The 21,917-nt window shown below is 35.5% G+C and overlaps 1 protein-coding gene across 1 annotated transcript in view; it reads left to right on the forward strand.

Annotated features, from left to right (window-relative positions):
- Positions 1-21,917, forward strand: part of LOC145670136 (NFX1-type zinc finger-containing protein 1-like) — a 242,788-nt gene that overhangs the window by 44,274 nt on the left and 176,597 nt on the right. Inside the window, exons 5-6 of the mRNA XM_081738515.1 lie at positions 5,959-6,142; positions 18,488-18,559. Of these exons, the coding sequence (XP_081594641.1) occupies positions 5,959-6,142; positions 18,488-18,559 (256 nt within the window). The remainder of the gene's footprint in view (positions 1-5,958; positions 6,143-18,487; positions 18,560-21,917) is intronic.

Consider the following 21,917-nt stretch of genomic DNA (forward strand, 5'->3'; position numbering starts at 1 on the left):
CTCACTGCTGGGACTCCTGCTGATATTACTGCTCTTAACTATTATATCATTTACACTTGCAATGACGTGGCGTCTGCCCGCGCTGCTTGCACGACAACCGTGTAATCCTTTTTTATCTACAAAGGTTTACAATGGGGCAGTGGTGTGGTTCACATATATCTGCTTCCAACCGTAGTGCAACTGATACTCGGAATCTCTCATTGGATAGGTGTAGGCCCAGAGATGGTGATGTAGAGCTTGAAGCCATGCTCATTTTCTGCGGACATCACCGCTAAAAGTCTGGCTTTATCTTCAATGTTATTTGTTAGTCTGCAATAAAGAAGCCTGGCAATTAACGATGAGTTAGTCCCAAGCTGACTGATTGTTACGGTTTTCGGGAGCCGGAGTGTCTAACCCAACTAAATTTGTCCATTTACTAGCAGTCCATCACTCTGGATGTGATTTCGTCGTTATCCCATTGAAGAAGAGACTAACTATTTGACTTGCACCGTAGAAAGACGCTAAAAAGACGGAATAGCCATATCTGTGCGCGACGGATTCCAAGGCCTCCATTTTTGACTGGTAAAGAAGCTTGTATCCAAGAGTTGTTATTAAGAGAACAATTGAGGATGCATTCTAGACCAGTTTTAAGAGTATCGTCATACTTTTCCAATAGGGCATCTTCCTTCCAAGATGGAGAGCATCGGAGGAAATAAATAATCTCGGCATTCCAATGAAGCCCTAACAGGTAAAAGCAGAATGGGCTGAAAGCTTGGAAAGTCGTGACAAAAAAATTCTAGTTTTGAGGTTTTGTCTAGTAACATTTGATCCGTGCCTCTGTTGAGATAGCTGAACCTAAAAGCTCTGCATTACTTGGTGTAAGGAGCTGAATACCAGGTGTGATTTATTAAAGATATCATAGAGGTCTTAATTTGTTCTTCTGTAGCACCGAGGACTCCTACTTCGCATTTGGAGCAATTTAGCGATAAGCCAATTGATGATGCATGTGTACGAATGTTGTCTAATGTTTGTAGTATTAGTCTGTATTACCAGCTATTGTTCCATCATCCAAATACCAGACATTCAGCTCTGCGTTTATATTATTAACAATTGGTTGGAGAGTCATAGCAAACAGTGCTGGACCTAACGGATCACCTTGTTGAACACCTCGCTGTGAAAGAATAGTGTTATCTCCTATATATAGGTTGCTTGGTTGAGAATAGCATTGAGAGATGTACGAAAAATATGCTGGAAAATTCTTTTTAACAGATAGCGACATGGAATCTCGATTTAATTCATTGAAGGCATTCTGAAATCGATTTTTAAAAATGCTTTCACTTGGGTGTGCGAAGTAGAATAATATGTGCGGGCTGCATGTACTGCTGCTTCCGCCCAAAATGGGACACAGACTCCTAGTTGGTGTGGATATAGTATGTTGATTAGTGATTCGCGCATCTTGTAGCAGATTATTTTGGCCACAATCGTCTCCAAATATTGCCCACGGGTATTGGCCGAATGCCTCCGCTTTTTTCTTAAGGGCAAGTAACGACGCACCGAAGAATATCGGTCTCAATGTGTAGATACATTTCCGATATAATGAGGTGTAACAGCTCTCTGATAACATTGATAAGCTGATCTCTAGATTCATAATCGTGTGATAGAACTAAATCTTTTAGAATTGAAGCTCTGAGGCTATCCATTCCACCGGCGGATCCAGAAGGAAAAGATTTATTGCTTTCAATATTCAGTTGATGATACTTTAGCTGCTGATGCTGATGCCTCTGGAGGTCCAGGGATGGCTAATAAATGTGAGTGAGCAGGATGTTTGCTCTGAGTTCTTCTAACAATGAATTATCAGGAGTTGCTATCGAGTCTTCGATGTTAATAGTCTTACTGCTCCTCTAACATCACCGTCCGATAGTTTATTTTCAATGTTCTTGCTGTGGATTGATGTGGATTTGAGAAATCACAACTTTGTATAATTTAATGAATTCGGCTGACAAAGCTTCTCGATGATTATCCGACCAGTTTCGTAGTCTTTGCTTCACCCATGTGGTGAGTTGGTAACTTTTTCAGCATATGGAGGAATACAAAGAACCACATAAGGGAAGATTAAAAGATCTAGCCAAGCATCAATACTATTAGTATTCGTGACCTTTTGTAGAACTTCACTTAAGGAGTGAGCCATAGCTGGTCTGGCGCCTCGGGAACTCGTCGGAGTGTAGGAATGTGCGACTTTAAAAAAATTAACAGTTCGCCTATTTTAGCTGTTGAGTTCGTTGAATTTCATCAATCGCTTCGTGTGTTAATATATTTGAAATATAGGTAATGGCACTTTTCGCATTGGAAGAAGATAGATATTTCTTGAGTGATTCGCGGTGGCATCTACTAGTATGTATGGCTAGACCTCTTTGCATTAGAAAACACTTATGGCAATAGAACATTGCGCTTCATCTGCTTGCTAGATGTGCCAAATTCGGACCTGGATCTTCCTTCTGGAAAGAGGCATCCGCATCTTGAATCTTCGTTGCTTATTGAACCTCCTCTCCCACTTCTGTTTTATTGGTAACCTTTCTTTCTGTCATTATTGGACATAATTGTGCATATTATATCAATTTAATTTAAAATAGATTAAAACAAGCTGATTTGATTCAAATAATAACGAATGATACTGTCCGTTTCATTGTTGTAGTCAACTGAAATAATGCTTAAGAATATGTTTTTACTTAACTACTCAACCACTGGACCGAGTTGAATACGGATTTCACATCTCTCACTTGTCGATCATCACTAACACCAATACTGCACCTAGACGCGTCAAAAAGTCAATATTCCTTATTTCTAGAAGAGTTCTTGCAGAGAGACGCTATTCAACCGCACTAGTTTACAACAATACAACAATAAATATCTATTCATGCTCATTTTATTTTCGATTACTAGAAGATTTATATTTACGATGTAGTATTATTTTCTTCTTCTTCTTCTTGTGTCGCGATTTATTTCCATAGCGCCATTCGCTTTTCAGTTCATGAAATCTTAATAAATAATGAAAAAAATATTGAAATAATAACATATAAACATTGAATAAATTGAATAAAAATGAAGAATTAAATTTTAGTAAGAGTAATTATATTTTTGAAAATTTTAGTTCTAGTGTCGGCAATGACGGATCACTACAAAACTTCTGATAAACAATAGTATTGAATTTCTGCTTTCTGCTTTTTAGTGTTTTTATTATTTCTTTATTTTTGGTACTTTTAGTAAAACCTGTTAATACTGTTTTCTTTTTTATGTTTTCTTAATTTCTCATAATCTGGTACGATTCAAATAAAAGTTATTGCTGTACAGTCTGGTCCAAACTAAGTACTCTCATATAACACTAGCTGACCTGCGCTATTTACACAACACACAGTTCTAATATGAGCATGAATGTCCTTCCCACTTCTCACTATATCTGCAAGACCATTTACGTACCAAGTAAAAGGCAGGAAGACTCTCAAAGGGAGTGAATTGCTATAAACAAACATATAAATGTAGTATTTTAATATATAGAATATTGGGGTGAGTTTGTGACAAACTTGGATAAGTGATAGATGATAACCAAATGCAAATATTTTTCTCTTATAATTTCATATCCGAGTACGAATCATTGTGGGTCCACAAGCCTTCGAAGTTGCCAGTTTGCAATACGTTTTGCCATTCAGGTTAAAGCAAAGCGCATGAAATGTCCATCAACCCGCTATACACAGTTCCTCTACTGGTTGTCTTTCACAAGTGTATCAACCTTAACGTCCTAGTGGCAATATAAAACTAATAGGGTCAAAACGACGCTTAAAATACGGGATAGAAAATAAAGACAAATTTTTTTGAAAATTTGAATTAGAACTGGCAAATCTATACCAAATTTGGAATCAACTAGCGAAACGGCACGTTACTAGCACATGTGGTTTTCAAGATTTCTTGAAAACCACATGTGCTAGTAACGTGCCGTTTTCGCTAGTTGATTCCAAATTTGGTATAGATTTGCCAGTTCTAATTCAAATTTTCAAAAAAATTTGTCTTTATTTTTCTATCCCGTATTTTAAGCGTCGTTTTGACCCTATTAGTTTTATATTGCCACTAGGACGTTAAGGTTGATACACTTGTGAAAGACAACCAGTAGAGGAACTGTGTATAGCGGGTTGATGGACATTTCATGCGCTTTGCTTTAACCTGAATGGCAAAACGTATTGCAAACTGGCAACTTCGAAGGCTTGTGGACCCACAATGATTCGTACTCGGATATGAAATTATAAGAGAAAAATATTTGCATTTGGTTATCATCTATCACTTATCCAAGTTTGTCACAAACTCACCCCAATATTCTATATATTAAAATACTACATTTATATGTTTGTTTATAGCAATTCACTCCCTTTGAGAGTCTTCCTGCCTTTTACTTGGTACGTAAATGGTCTTGCAGATATAGTGAGAAGTGGGAAGGACATTCATGCTCATATTAGAACTGTGTGTTGTGTAAATAGCGCAGGTCAGCTAGTGTTATATGAGAGTACTTAGTTTGGACCAGACTGTACAGCAATAACTTTTATTTGAATCGTACCAGATTATGAGAAATTAAGAAAACATAAAAAGAAAACAGTATTAACAGGTTTTACTAAAAGTACCAAAAATAAAGAAATAATAAAAACACTAAAAAGCAGAAAGCAGAAATTCAATACTATTGTTTATCAGAAGTTTTGTAGTGATCCGTCATTGCCGACACTAGAACTAAAATTTTCAAAAATATAATTACTCTTACTAAAATTTTAATTCTTCATTTTTATTCAATTTATTCAATGTTTATATGTTATTATTTCAATATTTTTTTCATTATTTATTAAGATTTCATGAACTGAAAGCGAATGGCGCTATGAAATAAATCGCGACACAAGAAGAAGAAGAAGAAAATAATATACCATCGTAAATATAAATCTTCTAGTAATCGAAAATAAAATGAGCATGAATAGATATTTATTGTTGTATTGTTGTAAACTAGTGCGGGTTGAATAGCGTCTCTCTGCAAGAACTCTTCTAGAAATAAGGGAATATTGACTTTTTGACGCGTCTAGGTGCAGTATTGGTGTTAGTGATGATCGACAAGTGAGAGATGTGAAATCCGTATTCAACTCGGTCCAGTGGTTGAGTAGTTAAGTAAAAACATATTCTTAAGCATTATTTCAGTTGACTACAACAATGAAACGGACAGTATCATTCGTTATTATTTGAATCAAATCAGCTTGTTTTAATCTATTTTAAATTAAATTGATATAATATGCACAATTATGTCCAATAATGACAGAAAGAAAGGTTACCAATAAAACAGAAGTGGGAGAGGAGGTTCAATATGCAACGAAGATTCAAGATGCGGATGCCTCTTTCCAGAAGAAGATCCAGGTCCGAATTTGGGCACATCTAGCAAGCCAGATGAAGCGCAATGTTCATATTGCCATAAGTGTTTTCTAATGCAAAGAGGTCTAGCCATACATACTAGTAGATGCACCGCGAATCACTCAAGAAATATCTATCTTCTTCCAATGCGAAAAGTGCCATTACCTATATTTCAAATATATTAACACACGAAGCGATTGATGAAATTCAACGAACTCAACAGCTAAAATAGGCGAACTGTTAATTTTTTTAAAGTCGCACATTCCTACACTCCGACGAGTTCCCGAGGCGCCAGACCAGCTATGGCTCACTCCTTAAGTGAAGTTCTACAAAAGGTCACGAATACTAATAGTATTGATGCTTGGCTAGATCTTTTAATCTTCCCTTATGTGGTTCTTTGTATTCCTCCATATGCTGAAAAGTTACCAACCTCACCACATGGGTGAAGCAAAGACTACGAAACTGGTCGGATAATCATCGAGAAGCTTTGTCAGCCGAATTCATTAAATTATACAAAGTTTGTGATTTCTCAAAATCCACATCAATCCACAGCAAGAACATTGAAAATAAACTATCGGACGGTGATGTTAGAGGAGCAGTAAGACTATTAACATCCGAAGACTCGATAGCAACTCCTGATAATTCATTGTTAGAAGAACTCAGAGCAAAACATCCTGCTCACTCACATTTATTAGCCATCCCTGGACCTCCAGAGGCATCAGCATCAGCAGCTAAAGTATCATCAACTGAATTATTGAAAGCAATTAATCTTTTCCTTCTGGATCCGCCGGTGGAATGGATAGCCTCAGAGCTTCAATTCTAAAAGATTTAGTTCTATCACACGATTATGAATCTAGAGATCAGCTTATCAATGTTATCAGAGAGCTGTTACACCTCATTATATCGGGAAATGTATCTACAACATTGAGACCGATATTCTTCGGTGCGTCGTTACTTGCCCTTAAGAAAAAAAGCGGAGGCATTCGGCCAATACCCGTGGGCAATATTTGGAGACGATTGTTGGCCAAAATAATCTGCTACAAGATGCGCGAATCACTAATCAACATACTATATCACACCAACTAGGAGTCTGTGTCCCATTTGGGCGGAAGCAGCAGTACATGCAGCCCGCACATATTATTCTACTTCGCACACCCAAGTGAAAAGCATTTTAAAAATCGATTTCAGAAATGCCTTCAATGAATTAAATCGAGATTCCATGTCGCTATCTGTTAAAAGAATTTTCCAGCATATTTTTCGTACATCTCTCAATGCTATTCTCAACCAAGCAACCTATATATAGGAGATAACACTATTCTTTCACAGCGAGGTGTTCAACAAGGTGATCCGTTAGGTCCAGCACTGTTTGCTATGACTCTCCAACCAATTGTTAATAATATAAACGCAGAGCTGAATGTCTGGTATTTGGATGATGGAACAATAGCTGGTAATACAGACGTAATACTACAAACATTAGACAACATTCGTACACATGCATCATCAATTGGCTTATCGCTAAATTGCTCCAAATGCGAAGTAGGAGTCCTCGGTGCTACAGAAGAACAAATTAAGAACCTCTATGATATCTTTAATAAATCAGCACCTGGTATTCAGCTCCTTACACCAAGTAATGCAGAGCTTTTAGGTTCAGCTATCTCAACAGAGGCACGGATCAAAATGTTACTAGACAAAACCTCAAAACTAGAATTTTTTTGTCACGACTTTCCAAGCTTTCAGCCCATTCTGCTTTTTACCTGTTAAGGGCTTCATTTGGAATGCCGAGATTATTTTATTTCCTCCGATGCTCTCCATCTTGGAAGGAAGATGCCCTATTGGAAAAGTATGACGATACTCTTAAAACTGGTCTAGAATGCATCCTCAATTGTTCTCTTAATAACAACTCTTGGATACAAGCTTCTTTACCAGTCAAAAATGGAGGCCTTGGAATCCGTCGCGCCACAGATATGGCTATTCCGTCTTTTTTAGCGTCTTTCTACGGTGCAAGTCAAATAGTTAGTTCTCTTCTTCAATGGGATAACGACGAAATCACCAATCCAGATGTGATGGACTGCATAGCTAAATGGACAAATTTAGTTGGGTTAGACACTCCGGCTCCCGAAAACCGTAACAATCAGTCAGCTTGGGACGAACTCATCGTTAATTGCCAGGCAGCTTCTTTATTGCAGACTACAAATAACATTGAAGATAAAGCCAGACTTTTAGCGGTGATGTCCGCAGAAAATGGAGCATGGCTTCAAGCTCTACCATCACCATCTCTGGGCCTACACCTATCCAATGAGAGATTCCGAGTATCAGTTGCACTACGGTTGGAAGCAGATATATGTGAACCACACCACTGCCCCATTTGTAACACCTTTGTAGATAAAAAAGGATTACACGGTTTGTCGTGCAAAAGCAGCGCGGGCAGACGCCCACGTCATTCAAGTGTAAATGATATAATATTAAGAGCATTAATATCAGCAGGAGTCCCAGCAGTGAGGGAACCGATTGGATGTAGCCGATCTGACGGAAAAAGACCCGATGGTATGACATTATACCTTGGAAGGAAGGAAAGGCATTGATTTGGAACTTCACATGTTCAGATACCTATGCCCTATCCAACCTACAATATGCCTCAGTACAAGCTGGACTCGTAGCTGCTCGAAGAGCGAAAGAAAAAAGGAATAAATATAGCAATCTTCTCGATAACTATTGCTTTGTCGCAATAGCAATTGAGTCTAGCGGTTCTTGGGAAGAAGGAGGCCTCAAATTTATAAAAGAAATCGGCCACCGTCTATCAATTAAATCAGGAGATAATCGAGCAAAAAGTTTCCTGATTCAACGCGTAAGCATAGCCATTCAACGTGGGATCGTGTCGGCTATAATGGGAACGTTACCCACTAGTAAAGAGCTAGAAGAAGTCTTTCTTCTGTAATTGCGGAGAAGGGAGGTTAGGAGTAAAAACAGACATCATTGATGTATCAATTTATGTAGCAACCGAGCAAGGAGTATGGGGACACAGCTCACAGTCCGTAAGTTTATATGAAAAATTACGGCATGAATGCTATACCGTACGTCATGACAGTGACATAACATGACAGGTTGGAGCCTTTGAAAGCAAAAGATTTAGTACTACCTGCCGAACATTATGGAAACAAAGTACCGAAGAATAGATATTTACTGTTTCATTTTAAATTTTCATTATAACAGTTTTTTTTATATGTATTGTATTTCTATTGTAAATTATGATGTAAATTTGAGTGATGCTTCAATATAATATATAAAATATTAAAATGGTGATATTTTCATTGTTTAATTTTAGTAGGCAAAATTAATTTTATGATGAATATGAATTCAGTGACTTTTAATTTGGAAATTTACAATATTACTCTTTTTTTAAAAATAATAATTAATGCAGTTAGGTAATTAGATGTTTAAAATAAAGTTAATTTAAATAATAAAAAAATCTAGATATTGAATTTAAAATTTTAAAACGAAAAACGTAAAAAAATAAACGTAAGAATTTAACCAAACTTCTGAGGAATTTAGATGTGGTTTGCAATCAGGACGTTCTTATCTAATATTGTTTGAAGTTGTATATGTATATTTAGAGGGCTAAACATTAGACAGCTGTAAAAAGTAAAGTCGACTTCAAGGTATTGTCAATGTCACCCATTCTTATTTATATGTCTAAGGAGATGATGATAACGAAAATGATGTATCATTGAAGGAGTCACCGGTTCGGGGAGTGGAATCTTCATTCCCTCCTTAATCTGCTATCCACTCATAAAATGACGTAAATTATATATACTCATCTCGATCGACATATCAGCTAAATTTATTGTGACAGAGTACCTTGTTCAACTATATTAGTTACTTACCTTTTGATTTTTACCGTTTAGTATAATCTGCAGTTAAAATGATGGCACTGACAAAGATTGTGGCATACAAATTTAACTAATTTCAGTCGCTTAACTATGATAATATGCACGTAGGAATTCAAGTCTAAATATGCATTATAGCGATAATGATCGATATGGCTGCTTCTTATGTATGTTTCTGTTGACTATTGCATTCTGTTTTCTGTAGTCCCATTCTTACCTCAGCGTATCATTGGAATCAGCTGCGTTAACCTGTAATACGATATTATGAAATTCAATTAGTAATAAAGAATACGCCGAAATATAGATAAATAAGTAAAAGGAATATATTCATATATGTAATTAAGTGCGGCGAAGGTATATAAAATACAGTCGATAATAATAAATGATTTGATGAAAGTGGAATAATAGAATATAATATAAAGAATGAAGGCATATAAATGGTAATTAAATAAATAAATAATACTACATGTCGTGGTTAAAGAGCTATACCGTGCCGACTATGGGATAACTGAAAAGAAGATGAAATTATTAATAAATGTAATTACAAATATATATGCAACAGAATACAAATACATATATTACTAATTGTACATGATTATACGAACCATCCAGTAATATTCTATGCATCATAGATGAAGCTACCGTGCAAAACACATTAGTATTACATTCTTTAACTAAACCTAAGGAAATTAAATAAATAAGGTGCTACTGCATTCAATAAGCTCACAATCTGTCCTACTTAGCCACACACACACACACACACACACACACACACATATATATATATATATATATATATATATATATATATATATATATATATATATATATATATATATATATAAATTACTGATGCTAATTAAGGAAAATACACTACATTATTTTACAAGCTAGCTATCATTCATAAGAAACTATGTCTAAATTCTAAAACAATCGAGATATACTACGAGTTTTATTATATGCGTGTTATTATATAATTCTAAACTGCTGTTCGATGTCCAACAATTGAAAGGCTACAAGGTAAGAAGACTGTTAATCTTGTCACTTACCTGCTACTTACTTCAATACTTACTTTGTTGGTCATGATATTAATCTTGTGTGTTTTGTGTTTTATTATGTTCATGAATACTCGAAGGCAATATAAAATTACTTAAAATTCACAGTCATAGATTATTTTAATGGTAATTGTGTTTACTGTTTTCCTTTTGAATTAATTAGCTAATAAATAACATATGATAAGTTTATCTGCATGAAGTAATCGAAGTATGTTTACTGGTGCCGTGCATGTAGCGCCCGTGATTAAATCGTGATTAAATGTTTGAAGGGGTCTGTACCCCACCCAACCATCTTTTCCAGAAAAATGCGACACAATATTCTGTAATTTTACGTCTACAATATATGCACACAATTTCGTTCATTCCGGTCTACTTCTTCATGCCTTTCGGTCGTCAATTTCAAAATTTTCGGTGGAGACTTTTGCCCCTAAAAACATTTTTTTTTGCAGGAAATAAGAAAGAAGTGTTCATTTATTTTTTCTATATTGTCCCTACTCAAAATTTCCTTACAATTCTCCATGTCCTTTAGGCATGTTTAACGTACTGTTATTAGCGCTTTTGATATTTCGAGATCAAAGGTTTGAAGGAGTCTGTGCCCCACCCAACCATTTTTCCCGGGAAAGTACGAAACATATATTCCATCATTTAACGTTTATAATATCTGTGAACAATTTCATTCACTTCGACTAACTTCTTCTTGTCTTTCCGGCCTCAAATTTCTCCAAATTTTGGGTGGGGGCTTTTACCCCTTAAAACAGTTTCCCCAGAAAAGAAAAAAACACGTATTCATTTATTTCATGTGTAATATCTACCTGCCAAATTTTATCAAAATCGGAGTGTTACACTTGGAAAATATTAAATGTCAGTACATTCATGTAGCTTGCATTTGCGGCAGAAAGTTCTTGATTTGTGCTCCCTCTTTGCTGGAGAGACTTGCTTAGCTTCAGTATGCTGGGAAGCTTCTATTCTCCGTGATTTCTTCTCAACGTTGGCGAACTGCTAACCAGACGAAATGAAAAATTTATGGAATTTCAAACTTTTTAATGTTTGTTTCTCGTTTGAAATTACGCTTTGATGACACAATACCATAAGTGTTGAGCAGGCCCGTGCTGGCCCACCGGGACACCGGGACGTGTCCCGGTGCGCCCTCCGAAATATCACAGTATAAATAAAGGTACACGTTTTTTTAGTAATAAATTCTTAGTTTTATTGGTAAAGAACCCGTGAAAGGTGTAGTGCGCCCTTTACATTAGGTGCTCTTCCGAGACCACATCAAAGATGAACGATTTTATTTACTCTTCTGTATAGCACAGTTCTGTACAATAAATACACACAGTTACTGTTGGCGAAGAACCCGTGAAAGGTACAGTGCGCCATTTACATAAGGCGCCCTACGAAACATCACATTATAGATAAGTGGTTTTAGTTATGCTGTATACCAGCTTTTTTTTAATAAATTCAAATACTGACTGGTAGTACAGAACCTGTGAGCAATACAAGGCGCCCTTTACATAAGATGCCCTGCGAAATATCACATTATTTTTTTATTTTATTCTTCTGTATTTCAGTTTTGTATTATAAATTTATACAGTTGCTATTGGCAGAGAACAGGTAAAGAGTATAATCACTTACAAAAATAATATAAAGTTATATAGCTATAAAACGAAACAATGTGATACTTTAAGAATAGTTCGGATAGTCAAACGTACGATGCATTTATGTAATACTACACTGACACTACTCCCTAATTTACGATTTTTACGATTTTTTAGGATTTCGATTCGAGGTTAGGTATTTACGTTAATACTAAAACACATTTGGTGGTGATTTTGATATAAAATGGCACCCATACTTTCTTTTAAAGTCTCTCTCTCTCTCTCTCTCTCTCTCTCTCTCTATATATATATATATATATATATATATATATATATATATATATATATTCCCGTTTGTATGGGCGCCCTTTTAGTAGACTTCTCCACCGCCCTCACTAGTATCCCAGCACGGCCCTGGTGTTGAGTCCACTTACATCAGTTATGTAAAATACTGTCATAGGCCATTTTGTTCATTGTTTTGTGGTGTAACAGCGAGCCATATGATTGTTAGTGTGAACGTATGATTTTGTTGTGTTGTAATATATGATAACTGAGTTTTTTCCTCCGCTCTAGAAGTGACAACTTCAGGATAGTTGTGCATTGTGTTTTTGCAATTGTAAAATGGCTGATCTTATTGGGTGTATATTGTCAAAAGAGACAGAGCACCCAAAAAATGAGAAGTTGTTCATCTACAGTCATATTATATGTAAGAATAAAATTATATTGCAGAGTGTGTAAAGAATCTGCAACTTCACAAATTAGGAACAGTTCATCATCAGGTATTCTAATAGCGCCGATGTTGTCATCAAAACATAAGGCAGCCCATGTAGGATCGCTTTTCTCCGGAGTTTTGCTTTTTGCATTAGCACGTGCTTTTGCATTAGCTATAGGTGCTACGCTTCAAACTTCTAACCAATCCTCTGGATAAGAAAACTACTCAACGTCTCACTTCAATATCGGTACCTGAACAAGAAACTTCAGTTGCATTTGTATATAAGTCTGCTAATATCTTATCGTCTGTCGGGAATCAATTTCTTCATTGTTTATTGATTTACCAAAAATATTCCTCCTCTACCATCAATAGTGACGTGTATTGTTAGTGATCTGTTTGTCTACCACGTGCAATGATCAAAACACACTAACAATAAACAAAACTTTACATACAATCAGTGGCAAAGCCAGGATTTCTATTCGGGGGGGGGGGGGTCAGTGTCCTACTCCGGAAAACTTTTTTGTTAATGTGGAGACTGAAAGCACAAATTTAGATTTTATTCTAGCAACTTTTTAAAATTTTGGTTCTTGGGAGTTCATATCCCGGGAAACTCCCCCTGGATACGCAACTTCATACAATGAAAAAATTAATACAGTTTGATAGACAAAAGCAACTATTATGCTTCTGACAATGGACTTATATAAGTGAATAAATAAAGAAAAGCTGTTACTAAAATAAGCAAAATTGCAAATAATTAAATCAATCAAACCAAATAATAACACATAAAGTTGCAATGTATTATATCTGACTTCATTGGCACAGTTAGAAGATTATCAGAACGTTCACTCCGCTGCGAGCCACAATCTCAATCTATTCTGAATCTATCCTCATATTTCTTCATTAAGGCTCGTGTTTAATGGACCCACTCGGTACCCAATGCTATAAATTTTAAAAACTATCACTTAACTCACGGAAATGAAAAAAAATATATATATAACATAATACAAGAACACAACCAGGGAAATGTCATAGAATCTCAATACTTACTAAGCCTTAGTAATTATTAAAGAAAGTATGCGTACGAGTGCAATGGACCCACCTGGTAGTCCTAGACAGTGGCGGCGGTTGGACGTTAAAAGTGGGGAGGCAAGACATGATCTGAATACAGTATTTGTATGTCAATGTTACTTTTCCTGGTTGCTTGTAACACTTTGTTAGACTAAAGGCTGTATAACTATTAGGAGACTGTTATATAGACTAAAAGCTGTATAACTGTATAACTATCTTTTTCAGTTAAAATACCGTATATCTTGTTTCATATTTTGTTACGTAAATTGACAAGAGCAACACAAGATACTAACTCTTTGTACTCTTATACAACGAAGGTGTAAGAAGAGATCTGATTCCTTGCTCATGAAATCAAAAAATCATAAAATCATGCACCTTAAAATTCTGTCTGGAAAATTGTGTGATCAGATTAGGGACCTATTTAATAACAAATTTGCAAAACAAATAAATAGAAAGGATAATATTAATCAAATAATCATAGTAATGGATAATAAGGCTTGTTCTGCAAAAGTTATAATGAAACTGGAAATTAATGAATAACTTATATTTTTAATTCCACGCATGTTATTATATGTGTTATTACTCTTAGAAAGACAGTGAATACTACAAGCATATGCTACGACATTCAAAGAAATACTTTTGCAGCTTCCCGAAACATGTTCGTTGCCATTAGATACAGTTTTCATTTTCTTGGAATACATCAAAACCCAACAATACTTAGTCACTCCACATTCCAGTTATACAAAATAATCCTAAAACCTAGAATTATGTTGAATTTACTAAATTTAATTGTATAACAAGACTGTATATGTACACCCCTAAACTCGTATATTACACTGCAAAATTATATATTCCTTACTGAGCTCCTTCGTGGCTAAGCGGTTAACGTACGCACCTTTGACGTGGGAGACCTGGGTTCAATTCCCGGAGGGAGCTCGCGTGGTTCGGACTCTACGTTAATCATTAAGTTCACGTCTCATATAGCTTCGCTGCTGAACAGGATGTTAAACTGAAAAAAAATCAAATCAAAATATTCCTTACTATAAGAAAGAAGAAAAGAACTGTCAATTTTTCAAGAAAAGAACTGTTTTAGGAACTGTCAATTTTTGTGCAATTAAAGAATAACTTGTGAAGAACTTCTTTTTTTGCGAAATGATATCTCAATTAGATCCAGAGCGGCTTACTAACATATCGAGCCCTTGTAAGATGAAATGAAAGTACGCTCGAATTGTCTCGCTCCAACAGCTTAATTTTTGGGCCATTTTTAGTGGCATTTTTAAAACGCAATTTCTGTAGCTTTCTTAACTTCACGGAAAGATAACCAATAGGTACTCATGGAACGACAAATATTTTATGGCACCATTTGTATTCTATGAATCAATAATACATACAAAACTTTATATTTCCAAATGAAACTATATACATTAATGGGTCATTTCAAAAAGTGGAGGGGCAACTGCCCCCCTTTGCCCCCCTAATCGCCGCCCGTGGTCCTAGGGTTAAAAGTGTATCCTTGTATGGATATTTAGATAGAGGAAATACTAGTTCTTGCCGAATTTCTTTAACTACTTACGATATGTTCCATTATTTTTAAACTAGGGTTTAAAATGTGATTGATTGCGTTTAGGGCGGCTTATAACACTTGACACATGTTCATTAGAACGTTTTATTTTCATTTGATATAAAGAATTACCCAGCAAATTTTGGCATTTGAATTTTTTGACACCCTGTATTTACGATAGGAAATGAAGTTATGCAATGTGCATAAATAATTGCTGTTTTCCGTGCAGTAGTATTTGCATTAAGGTGCGTGTAATTATTATTATTTAAAACTATATAAATTTTAAAATAACGCTGACACATGAATTCACATCCATATATGAAAATCTCATAGGTGATATGGTAATGCTCTTAAGTCGTAATTAAATTGTACGTAATTACAGATGTACATGAAAAGTCAGAGTGTTAGAGCTGACAGTGATGAACAGAAGAGGAAGAAAAGAACACATTTCTTTCAACTTGCCTAAGGGGTTTTAAAAGTGACATGACAATTGTGCAGGAAGTATAGCAGGATCTTTCAAGTGAAAAATTTTTGTTCTTTTAGTCGTCAAAAGAGAGGGGATGGGATAGATGATTTGAGTACGAAACTACATTTATACATATAAACTAGTTCTCTCTTTGGTCAACCCTAGCACACTGATAAGCATCAAATATTTTCTGGGCGCTAAGTATACGATATTATATGTGGGCGCTAAATCTACGGGCGCTAAGTGCACTCCACGTGTTTACTGTCGGCATTTATCTTCGCGACTAAGTTCCTGGACAACATACTTTTAATTTTCCGTAGCGATCGCTGCGATGGCGACTAAGAACACTGGGCGAATTTAGATCAGTTTCACCTTAAGTCCACGCTATGTACAGGTGAACTGAAAGATAATAAAATGCCAACGTTGTGCGAATATGAGGTGTTAGTACAGAAGTTGTGCCGAGCCAGAGGCATTAATTTGTTTGACTTGTCACAGTCAATATATATATATATATATATATACATATACAGTGGCGGATCTAAGGGGGGACTATAGCCCCCCCCTTGACGCTCAGGTATACACTGAATAAAATGGGCTTCAATCGTGCTTTACACTGGATAAAACGGCAAAATATGGTTTAGCCCCTCCCTTGATCATATCCTGGATCCGCCCCTATATATATATATATATATATATATATATATATATATATATATATATATATATATATATTCCGTTTTTTAGCGCTTTTGTTGAAGATCGTTAATATTGTTTTTTTTCTTTAAGGAAAGGTTCTTATTTTATGCCTTTTCTGAAGCCAGATATTTTTCTTTAAATTTCTTTAATTTTTCTAGTTTTCTGTTACCTCAGTAGTTTACTTAAATATCTAAACTAAACAGGAATGGCCAAAATAATCCGGATTCCGGAAAATTTATTTTCCGGAATCGTAATTTTCCGAATTCCGGAATTTTTCCGATTTTACTTTCCGGATTCCAGAAAGTAAACATTCCGGAATTTGCCATCTCTAATACTAATTTAATATAAAATTGATCGGAACGAAACATATGTGAACAAATATATATCTATGGCAGCTTTTTTACGAAAGTGTGAACGAAGCAAGAAATTTTGAAATATGCAAATGGAAGATTAGTACATATGTATACGTTACATTAGGGAGTTAGATAAACATGCCTATCTCCATCAGAAAATAGTACGAGAAAAATGAGTACAACGAATTGTCTGTTCCATACGTGTTTTACCTCGAATTACAACATTTCAAACAATTACAAGTACAATTACAAGTATGTGTAATAACCAGAAACACACAACATTGTCATCAAATGTAATTCAAAGCACTCTCTCAAAGAATCCACTAGATGACAGGATCATGACGCCACAGTAACGCTACAGGACCAGAGCCTCTGAACTAGAACTGAGAACTGAAACGCACTCAGCGGATGGTGTCACCTAATCTTGTCATGCAGGCAGAAATTTCGTCGCAATTTCTCGTTTGTGAAGTTACTGGTCATCGTAGTGTATGATATTAGGGGGTGATTTTGTGCCATTTCGCCCTACATGGCCGAAGTGTAAATGCATTCTACTACTTCTTTACTTTCCTGTAACAACCCCTACGTCCAGCTATTCGGAGAAACGCCATGCACGTCTTCACGATGCAATCATTCTTCATAACAACGCGATGGTCCATACGGCAGCTTGTATGCACAATCTTTTCGCACGATGAAGATACGAAGAGCTTGATGTCAGACTTATCATCTTCATGCAAAAGCCTCATACAAAACCTGGAGGAATTATTGCGTTGAACAACGCTTTTGAACACGTGAAGATATTGCAACAGCAGTGTGCCGTTGAATCAGGAGATTCGGTCATAGTAAGTCCACGGGTATGCGGCGTTTTAAAGGTCGTGTATGATGGATCCTTTGGAAGGCTACTTCGAAGAATTCATTGGCATGTATTTCTGGTCTTTATGCATAATTGTAATTGTACTTGGAATGGTTTGTAATGTTGTAATTCGAGTTGAAACAAACGATTCGTTTAACTCATTTCTGCTCGTGGTATATCCTGATGAGGGTATACATGTAATTTTCTTTGGGGTTCTCTGTGATACGATAAGGTTAACAGTGTTGTGAACTCGACATCAAGTTGTATTTATTTTCAAATGACACTACGTGAAATAATTACAATGTTCATATTTACATCTAAAAGGAAAACATGTAATACTATACTTGTCATGAAATGTTGCAAACTGAGGACGCTTAAGTATAACAAACATCCAAATTTTGGTGGCTTCTACAGCATGAGACAGACGAGTCGATGCACATGCCAAGTATTTTAGTCTCTAATACTGTGATCATGATGTGATGGATTTCGAATGAATAGAAACAAAGTTACAAGGGATTCAAAATTTGATATTTTTCAGTAGTCGAAATACTCCTTATATTTCGAAGTACCTCATCCAATTGCATAGTTGTTTTTCGATAGATGTCAAGATCTAATCCCGTTTACAGCAGTTTGATATCTCAAACGTTCAGGAGATATGGTAAACACTGTTAAAATTTTCAACATTGTTCAGATAGTAGTATGAAAAACCGATATTAAAAGGTTATAACAAAATGTTATAAGCAACTTTTCTTTTCTAGTCTAATAATATTTCATTAAATTTCTTGGGTTTTTGATTACAGACTTTGTTGATATTTATTTCTAATTAAATATATTTTTAAAGGTTACGCCTATTCCCAATATGCATAAGGAAATCGAAGCTGAAAATCCCATGTGCAATTTTGTGACCCAGCAGGTAAAGTAGTAATGCGATACAGGGCACCTTCCTGTTTATTGCGCACTCAGAGAATTCCAAAGCTCCAGACGGCGGTGGTCCTCCAATTGGCAACTACGGGTTCAATTTACGTGACAACTATGGGTCCAATTTTTTCTTTTTTACCTTAATGGTTGCACAGAGCTGTTGAATGACAGTCATATGGGTATCCGTAATTAGTCTACAAGAATATTTGTTTGAAGGTCCGTTTTCTTTGTTTCTCAGAAGTTTATGAGAACATCTGAGCCTCAATTTTCAATTTTGTTTCACCGGCAAGAAACTTTATAAACCAATGGCCTCTGATGCGTTCATTCGTCATTTCTGGCCCAAGTCAATACCATAAACATTTCAAAGCAATGAGAGTTTACTGTTTTGTTTAATATCTCTAATTCGTCTGCAATTGCAAGAATACTTGTTTGAAGGTTCGTTTTCTTTGTTTCTCAGGTCTCAGTTTTCAATGTCATGTGACCGGCACAAAATTAAAACAACGGCTTGTGGTGCGTTCGTTCGTCATTTCTGGCCCAAATTAACACCATGAACATTTCAAAACAAGGCGAATTTACTGGATTGTTTAGCAGACTATTCATAATCGTGTTTTCTAGCATAGTTTGATTCTTTCTAGCATAGTTTGATTTTTTCTAGCATAGTTTGATTTTTCTTTGTTATTCGTATTGTTCAGGTTATTTTGATTTCTCATTGTTGTTTTTTGCTATTTTCTCTACAGTAGACTAGATTTGTGACAATTTCTCATCCCTGGAAGGAAGAGTTGTATTTTCTGTTCTTTCTTGCTTCTCTTTTACCTGTACTTCTTTTTCTTCAGTGAGGTTTGTGTATGAATGCGTACTTCTTCTTTCTTGATTCGGCCCTGTGTGCAGTAGACACTATCTGTTTCAAGCTGTCGACCCTGGTTGTCCTTTTTTGTTTCCTCTTCCCGTGTAAGTTGCTTACTTGGAAAAAATAATTAATTTTCCTTCCATTATCATTTTTATCTTCTAAAAGACAGTCTTGAATCTTCCGAAGGGAAAATAAAGAGATCACATATGTCCATTAGTTGGGAGACTAACGTCCTTGATTGGACTTCCAGAAATGCTAATATGAACCCAATCAAGAACTTGTGGTTGGAAATCAAAAGGATAATGAGAGGTATGTTGCCCTAATCCTTTTCAAACCACACAAGATGATTTGTGTGAATTACCTGAAAAGGCATGGGAAGAGTTGGCAAAAATGCCCGAACTATGTACGAAAGCTTGTTGAAAGCATGCCACATCTTTAGGCCATAATTGATGAAGAAAGGCGTTGGATGTCATATTAAATCCACTGGATAATAAAACATCCCTTTTAAGGACTAAACTGTAGTGTCCAAAGTGTTCAATTATAAACAGAAATTAACATGAATTCGTTATTCTACATACTAAGTTAAAAATAAATTACTTAGAACAGACTCGAACCACAGACCTTCTGTTTTAAAATATCGCGCTTTTCCACTGCTACACGTTTTATCATGCCTTTCAGCTACTAGAGAAGACAAAAATATTTAGTAGTCGATAATAATAATAATAATAATAATAATAATAATAATAATAATAATAATAATAATAATAATAATAATAATAATAATAATAATAATAATAATAAATGCTTTCACTCTCTCTCTCTGTCTGTGTACTTTATGTTTGTAGTTGAGATTAATTAATATATTGTAAATAAGTTGTATACGCTTAGGTTAGGTCCTCAACTCATGATTGTTTCAGCATACTTTGCTGCTGCTAGTAAGCAAGCATTCTTTTTCTTAGTAAGGCTAGTTTTAGACGAAAGCATTTATCGTAGCATTTCTCGTAGCAGATGTGCTGCCAAAAATCTCCTATAATATTCTATGGCATCATTAGTATATTGTCCTTTTAGACGGTAGCATTTTGATAAGCATTTTGTCGTGACGTAGCAAACAAATCACTGGAGAAGAGCGCAATTATGGCTCCAAAACTAAAAACAGATATTTCAGTCACTATTTCTTCTAAAGCCCTTTTTCGCATTTGCTTATTATGATACAAAGGACTTTTAACGGTGCAGTTATACTATACATATCCATAGATTTTAAAATTTACAGAAGAAATTTCTAATATTTTAAGAGTAGTGTATAAGTAATGGAAATATGGTGTGCACTTAAATCTGAAATGCGTATTTACGTGGAAATATAGAAATTAAAGCCGAACCTGAAATGCACGTAATCTTCAATATAAGTTGCCATACAATTTTGGCAAATCTGTAATTTCCCCATTTTGTATCAAGAACAGACCCAACCAACCCCTTCGGGGCTTCTAACCCGTTCCCACTCCTCCTTCTCCTACTACTACTACTGCTACCACAACTACTACTCCTACTCCTATTCCAACTACTACGGTACTATTACCCGTTCCTACTCCTCCTCCTCCTCCTACTACTACTACTACTCTATTACTACACCTACTGCTACTGTTACTATTACTAAGTACTCCTACTTCTACTCTTACTACTACTATTTACTTCTACTACTATTACTCTTACTCTTACTACTACTACTACTACTTATACTATGGATCCGTATAGTAAAACTACACGTTGCCACCTGTTAAAGTGAACCTGCACCGGAGAATGCAAGAGCACACCTCAGACATGATTTCTGAAGGTCCAATAAATGAAACGAGAAAGTTTTTTTTTTTTTTTTTTTTTAATGAATTTCTGTGTGGATCCGTATAGTGAAACTGCACGCTTTTAATTTTGTACAAACAAGGATGTTCCTCATATTTTTTAATCATCATAATAATAGTATCCCTTCTCCAACTCATTTTTCTTTACTACAATTCAATTTCCCACACAAAACAAAGAGCATGGATATTTGACACAGAATCTTTCTCTTTCTTTTAACACACCAAGGCGCTGCAATCGAAGTAGAAATGCTAGGAAAAATGCTACGAAATAGAGCAGGTTCTATCGACAAGAAATGCCATAGGATATGCTATGGCATGGGAAATGCTATAGCATTTGCTACTTTACACGGTAGGATATCGATGATACGATTTTTGCTACGAGAAATGCTACGATAAATGCTTCCGTCTAAAACTAGCCTTATGCAGAGACCGCGGATCAGTGATGGAAAAAATCCCATGTAGTGGGATTTTTTCACAATGATTTTTCGAAAGGGAATAAAGAGAAATTTCGTAAAAATTAGCAGGATTTGTGGAAATTTTCATATATCTATTCCACTGACGGCATCAAAATTGTCAACGGGCGAGGAGTAGACAAATGATTCTTTAGGGAATCTTGTGAATAAATTATCAATTAAAGCCTGATAAACTGATGATTT

The sequence above is a fragment of the Thermobia domestica genome, chromosome 1 (assembly GCF_964235325.1).
Source record: "Thermobia domestica chromosome 1, izTheDome1.hap1.1, whole genome shotgun sequence".
NCBI classification, from domain to species: Eukaryota; Metazoa; Arthropoda; class Insecta; order Zygentoma; family Lepismatidae; genus Thermobia; species Thermobia domestica.